The sequence below is a fragment of the Crocodylus porosus genome, unplaced genomic scaffold, assembly GCF_001723895.1.
Source record: "Crocodylus porosus isolate Cpor-Errol unplaced genomic scaffold, CroPor_comp1, whole genome shotgun sequence".
In the NCBI taxonomy this organism is placed as follows: Eukaryota; Metazoa; Chordata; order Crocodylia; family Crocodylidae; genus Crocodylus; species Crocodylus porosus.
In genome coordinates this window covers 168057896-168065355 of record NW_017728886.1, presented here as the reverse complement: position 1 = coordinate 168065355, position 7460 = coordinate 168057896, and the positions used below count along the sequence as shown (strand labels likewise).

The 7460-nt window shown below is 41.8% G+C and overlaps 1 protein-coding gene across 3 annotated transcripts in view; it reads left to right on the top strand.

The window, feature by feature from the left end:
- Positions 1-6956: 6956 nt before the first annotated feature.
- The window catches only part of CNDP1 (carnosine dipeptidase 1), a 49292-nt gene continuing 48788 nt past the window's right edge, over positions 6957-7460 (top strand). For all 3 annotated transcript variants that reach the window (XM_019545009.1, XM_019545003.1, XM_019544977.1), the window contains exon 1: positions 6957-7014. In XM_019545009.1, the coding sequence (XP_019400554.1) occupies positions 7012-7014 (3 nt within the window). In that variant the 5' untranslated portion in view covers positions 6957-7011. The remainder of the gene's footprint in view (positions 7015-7460) is intronic.

The window sequence follows — 7460 nt, the reverse complement described above, 5'->3', positions numbered from 1 at the left end:
GTTCTGTATAACAGAGACCTAACTAGAAAACTTAGTTCTGAGGCTTGAAAAATACTGGTAATACTATGAAAATTGTGGGGCGCATACTGGTTTTGTGTTAGGCAAAATGAAAAGGCTAAAATGACAATTGCAGATATTGAAAGAGGGCAAAACACAACACTGACCTTATTTCTATGCAACCTGGAAATGGCTCATGTATCTTAAGTCTGGTAATTTCTAAGCAAGACATTTATGTTACAGACTTGTACAACTAGGTACAGCTCCATTATTGGGGTAAGGCAGCTTTACTATTCTGAAATCAGAATAACCAAATCAGGAGAGGGTAAAATTTGATCTCATTCTTGCCTTCTGTTCTATATAAATTTGTAAAAGGAGCTTTGCAAACCATAACCACAATACAGTTCATATGTTGTATGTCAACTCGCATGTATGTGAGTTAACATGTTTGGATACTGGCTTCCAACTGTCAAGCAACAGCATTTCAGGAAGAACTTGAATTATCAGTTTTGTGTGTGCACGCAGCATGGCAAAAGTGGGTGAGGAGTAGGCTTCAGAGGGGCAATGATGATGAAAAGGTAGATGTGTATGCAATGTAATCTGGGGGATGATGCTTACTGGATGACCACACTTTAGAGTTTGGTTCCAAAATTTGCTGACATCCTCTTGTATTTGTATGGGAAGTGAGAACAAAGAACCTAGCTCTCCAGTATAACATTGTCAACTGTCTCTGAAAGTGCATCCTTTTATGAGAAGGCAGGCAATAGTCATTAACATAAAACATTAAAATTTAAGGTGATTTATTCCACCTTCTTAATATATATGCTCTAATTTCACATCTATCTGTGTGCAAATATGACACAGATTTACTGGGACACAGCAGTCACCTTGAAGCTGTGTTCACTAACAGTTGATTAGCATTATCCATTCAAAATATAAAACAAGTTTAGCCTCTCTGACCTCATTAGAGGTAGATGAGAGGGGCTTAATAATAAATACACACCTCTTAGCTCCCTCCAATAATTTGATTCATAACAGGAAAAGTCTTAATACCACCATCCCTGCAGGTATCAGGACAAGCTTCTCCGAGGTAATGGTAGGAGGGTTCCAAAACAACCCATCTTAAACTTTGAAAAGGAAAAAGGAGAAATGTGAAATGCGATGAATAATTGTCAAAGGTAGGTTAAAACTAAGTCCTTTTTGTATATACAGTGGAATGGGTCTGCTCTAGATAAAAGCTTGCAATATAAATAAAAGCAGTCTGGTGACTTGAGTTCAAGAATAAGGTACTAGAACTTCTCAGTAATGATCCCAGTTTTGAAAACAATTTGCTTTCTCTAGGGTTGGGCAGATTTCTTAAATTTCTGATTCCATTTCCTCATCTATACAATTGAGAGAGTATCCACTAGTAGTGTGCAAAATGGGCCATATTCAGTTCAGATTGGATTCGGCCCAAACTGGGGACAGTGATTAGATTCATGGATTCAGATCGCTGTCCCCAATTTGATTTGGCTGAATCTGAAGATTCAATGCTGATTCAAAGAATCAGTGATTTGGCCATAGACACAGCTTTAAATGGTTTTTTTGGGTGTTTTTTTTTTTTTTTTTCCCTACATACCTCGAGCTACCAGGCATGGCTCGTAAACGTTGCAATGCTGGGGTGGATGGAGCATCCTACAGGAGGATGGGGGCGGGGGGCATCCCATGTGCTTGGGGGTGAACCCCAAAGTGGAGCAGACTTGCTTCTGGTCCACTTTTGCGTCTGCCACCAAGCATGCTGGTGGTCCTCCCCCCTCTTCCCCCCCACTGCCCCAGCTCAACAATTGGCCACGGGGGGGATCCTGGGTGTCCTTTTAGGCCCAGGAGGCACCAGTTGCTAAGTCAGCGGGGCTCAGGGTTTGGACCAGAAGTGGACTGGACCACTCAGTCAGCGGTGCGCAGTGGGGCTCCCCAGTTGGACCAGAAGTGCTTCTAGTCCACTTCCAGATCTGCTGTCAAGTGCAGTGGGGAGCCCCCCACGCTCCTGTGGGATGCTCCACCTGCCCCAACATCTCAGGATTCACAAGCCAGCTGGTACCTTGAGGTAAATAGAGAACATTTAAAGCTGTGTCTATATCTGAATTGTGGAATCTCTCTGAATCAATTTGGAGGGTTCTGATTTGATTTGGAGAGATTAAAGGGTCTCCTGATTCAATTAGGAGATTCAGCCACCAAGCACTGTGTAAGGAAGTGAGATTCAGTTGCGGAAATCAAAAATCAGTCTCCATTTCTGAAGGCAGAACTTCCCCCCAGAAAGTTAATCAGAGAGCTGTAGACCTGCAACTAGCGCCAGGATCTGATGTCATTTATTCTCTTCATAATATTTGAAATGCAAACTACCTTTCTTTTTAAAGCAAAAACCACTATGCAGCCTTATACAGAGTTGTTGTGTGGACTGATGTTTGTGTTAAGTATTATTCTTCTACTTATTTCCCAGGAAAATAGACAGTGTTGGGAAAGCCACATGAAAACAGTGGTTTCAACTGTGATAACGATCTTCAGAACACATTTCACTTTTTTGAAAAGCAGGACAGGAATTCATAATTCCACATTTGTCGGTCAATGCTTAGCTAAAATATGAATTGTAATGCTAATCTTAAAGATGAATTCTAATGAATCTCCAAAAGAACTTTTCACCTGTTTGGTATAGCATCACCTTTCCTTTTAGGATGCCTATACGCAAGTGTGGAGGCTGCACTATCGTGCTGGAATTCCAGCAGATTGGTTGAGTCTGCTGGTATGTGGCAATTGCTGTGCTCCAGCAGCCTCCTGTGTCTCGTGTATTGGCGTCCCTGTGCTTAAAAATGGCGTGCTTAAAAATGAACGTTGATATAGGAGATATGGCTGTGCTTGAAGCATCTCTAATTAAGGCAGCACACCCCCTACCCCTAAAGCACGTGTAAAAGTGCCCTTAGTGCCTTTGAATTTTCAAAATTAACTTGGTAAATCTAAGTTATTATTAACTAATAAATCTGAAAGGGGGGGAAAAAAAGAATCCTTTAGACCAGTGGTTTTCAACCTGTGGTGTCCAGGCCCCTGGGGGTCTGCAGACTATGTCTAAGGAGTCTGTGAATAATGATTCATAGATGTCAGGGGGTGGATGGGACCTTACAAGATCATTGGGTCCAGCCCCCCTACACTTCAGCAGGAAAGACTGCTGGGGTCAGATGACCCCAGTAAGGTGGGTAACAAGATGCTTTTTGAAGATCGCCAGAGTGGGTGACTGTACTGCCTCTAGGGGGAGCCTGTTCCAGACCCTTGGCACTCAACTTATAAGGATGTTTTTTCATATGTCCAATCTGAAGCCATCTTCAATTATTTTGTGCCCATTGTTTCTCGTCTTTCCCTGGGGGGCCTTGGTAAACAGATATTCCCTCAGACCCTGATGTACACCCCTAATGTACTTACTGGCTGCCACCAAGTCCCCTCTGCATCTTCTCATTGCCAGGCTGAACAGTCCCAAGTGTTTCAGCCTCTCCTTTGTATGACCTGCTCTCTCTAGACTATGATCACCCAAAAGTATGTGAATACCCACACTTACAACTCAAAGATCTACACATCCATTTGAAATTTCCAAAGGTGTCCACACTTCCATTCAAAACTTTCTAGGGGTCCACAAATGAAAAACAGTTGAAAACCACTGCTCTGGACTGCTTCTGCGATGTTCACTTTTGGGTTTGGCATTTGCAGAGCAAGAACAGGTGAACAAGAGATTCTTTGCTGTAGTCTCAAATACTGTGGAACGGTATAACTGTACAAGAACTATGTGCAAAATTAAGTAAAATAACAGTGATACAGGCCATCTCCCTTACTACCACGTTGTTTCTTCAGGACTGGCTGGAGTAAAAAGCAATGAAAATCTTAAAATCAACAGATCTGAGGGGTGTAATGGAGGGAAAACTTGGGGAATGGCTATACAGGTACTCCTCACTTACCCTTGTCTCAGTTAACATTGTTTTGTTATTACATTGCTGATGTATTGGAGAATGTACTTGTTTCAAGAAGCACAATGTTCGGTTAGAACGTTTTTTGGCCACTATCTGCTAGTAGATAACTACTGTGAAGTAATTGGATTCACTTAATATTGTTTAGCTCAAAATCACATTTTTTCAGGAATATAACTACAATGTTAAGTGAGGAGTTGCTGTATTAAGTAAAAGTACCTCTTTTATATGCACACAGCCAGTTGTCATGGAACAGGCACAAAAACAATATCAACCTGAAGGAAAGGGCAATTGATTCCCATCAATTTCGTAACTCGGGGGCTTTCAACCAGGGGATATGCATACCCCCGAGGGTAGTTTGGAAGGCCCCAGGGGGTACGCAGCAGCAGTGTGGAGAAGCCACCAGCACTTCCAGTTTTGCTGCTGTGCACTGTGTGGGGGACCCCTATTTCTCCCCCCACACACACACTTGTTGACTAGCTGTGTAGGGGAACATGGCCACCAGGGGTACCCGGACCAAAAAAGGTTGAAAACCCCTGTCATAGCTCAAAAGATGATAAAAATTCGCTATCCCAGGTGTAATTCCATCAAGCATATAGAATTATATTTCTCCTTTGTAGAATAATACTCCAGGTAGCTTGCAATATACTGACAGATGGTGTACTGAGCAGACTAGATTATCACTCTTTCACAGATATGCAACTTTAAAAATTTAAATACTCATATGGTAAAATCAAAGCAGCAAGTGATTTACATGAGCTGTGGAAACGTGTAGAGTGTCAAAAATCCTTTTCATATGTAGCCGGCTCACCTTTCAGAGCTTGGGTTGAGTCCCAGGCTTGAGATTCTGCTGTTTTGATTCATGGAGCCCATCCACCAATCAGGAGGCAGCAAGAGAAATAGTCATGTCTGTAGTGTTGCAGTGGCTATAATTGCTTTGATTGCTTATCTTGTTATTGGCTATAATTGCTTTGATTGTTTATTTGTTGTTTTTCTTTTTATACAAGGAAAAGATATAATTAACAGGATAAAGTTAATCTTGTTATGATTTACTTTTTACTATAACTATTTTAAATTTTTATTGCTTAGCAGAAATATATTGGACATATTGGTCTCATGATTTTAGACACATTTGACCTATTGGTCTCATGACTTTAGAACTTAAATTTGGTGCAAGGAAAATGCTTGGGTAAGGGTCTGTGGTATGTCTGGTGTGAGTGGATGTCTGGTTTATGTGGAAAGGGATAACAAAAGAATGAATGATGGACCTGTGCGCCAGCGACAGAGGAGGACAGGCCTCTTGTAGCAGGTGAAAATAGCTTACTGTGGTTTAACAGTTAAGGGCTGCAGCGGACATGCCGTCAGCAGTGAAAGATTACCAAACGCTAAATTACGCTCCATCCTGATGGCTAAAAGCTGCAAGCTACAGCCCCTGAAGATTGCAGACCACAAAGCCAGAAGGTCATGACCTACCAGTCCCAGCCTGCCAACAGGACAAGAAGGATGGCCTTTGTCTGACTCAGCAGAATCCATAGGCTGGTATGGACAGCTATTACTATAAAGAATAAACACAAAGACAAGGCTTTGGGTCTCTTTCACCTGCAAGAAGGAGTTTTGGGCATGTCCAACAAGACCTGACTCCAATTCTCTTGGTAAGCCTGGCTGGCCACCAGACTGACCTTGAGCAACTTTGAAATTTGGTAACACCTTAACCTTTGCAGGACTGTCTAACTTCTGTGTGTGTGTCCTTGTCTCTCTTAAATGAAAGGATGAATAAATGAATAAATAAGTATACATGGGAATGAGTAAAGCAATGAGAGAGAGCTCTAGCCCAGAATACTATGTAGCCTGGTGGGTTATGACACTCCTGGGATATGGATTCAGTTTCCTCCAGCAGAGGTTTAAAGTGAGTACTTCAGGTTAAAGTAGGGCACTGGCACCTCTTCCTGATGAGGTGAGGTCGTCTTACGGTATACTTACCAGATCTGGCCCAACAAGCAGAACAGGAGGGTGTATCCTGTTGGAGCTTCATTGAGATGGCAGGCCAAAAACATCAGCAGCACCTAAGTCTTAGGCAGTTGTGTGAGTGCCCAGCATTTTGGCACCAAAAAGACTTTGGTAATGAAAAACTGGGGCTTAGGTTTCTCCAGGGCTAGGGAGATGTTTTGGAAATCAAATTTGTGGATCAAATACATAATGGAGTCTTTCTTGTGAATCTTGCCTGAGACATCTGTGAGCTGTATACATGGCCCATGGCACACAAGGAAGACAAAGCTGGAACCGAAGCAGCATAGGACATTTTGTGTGAGTGTTAATGAGTATTTGTGTTCTAAGATTTCACATGTTATTCCCCTCATCATGCAATGTACCAGTCTGGATTCAGGCAGGAATTGGGAACACAGTTTGTCTCCAGCAGCATTTTCATTACTAATTTCTCACTTACCTCAGCAATGAGCAAAAGTTTTTAGAGAGATACAGATCTTGTGCAGCAGGAAGATACCAAGACTGACTTTTATAAATTGGTTTGTACTCCTCTGCATATAATAAATATGTAGTGGGGAAAACAACAGGCACACTCTATTAGGCAGTTTTGTCTTCAGGACAGCAATCATGTCCTAAATTAAAATGCTTGTAAATATCTGATCAATATCTGTGAGGTATTTTTTTGGGAGGAGGGGTGGAATTGTGATTTTAAAAGATATGCAAAGGAAACAACAGCATCAAAAAAAATTCATGTGAGGACTGAGGGAAATGGGAAAGGGTAGTGAAAAGGTACCCTGGGTTTTTTATGTTATAACCTTCTCTGTAACTTGGTTTATTGACCTGGAGTACTCAAACTCTTATAGTTCATAGGTTAAACTTGTTTGTATTCTGATAAAAAGGCAGCAGCTGCACAATACACTGAAGGGTTAATATGATTTGTCAATCACCTAGATATTTTTGCTGCTAACCAAAATCAGGACAGCTATAGCGTAGTTTCCATGTAAGCAGAGAAGTGGGGAAAAATTGCTTTTATCTTCTGGACTTCACTATGGTAAGTCTTTCCGATTTCACCATCTGCTGTGGCTTTAGATAAGAACCTCCACCCATATAATGGAATATGCCCTTCTTCAAATGCAGGAGAACAAAAGATATTGCATCACGTTCATGCAAAGAAACAGCAAATGAGGTCTGCAGCAGTGCAGTCGGGGCTACATTGTGAAGGGTGAAACAGTAGCTGAAGTAACCAGAGGAGTTGCGTTCAGCTGGAATATTCAATAGCATTTTACACAGCCCTGTTAATAAAGGGCATTATGTGCAAGTAGGTCTCTCAATTCCAGTGAAGGGAAGTGTGTGTGTGTGGGGGGGGGGTAGAGTGGAGTGGAGGAATTGAGAGGTTTTTGCTTTCCTCAGGAAGTGGCATGACTTCACATCATCTGTGTGGCATTTTGATTCCAACATCTTTTCATGTGCTTATATATATAATAGAGAGAGTATTTA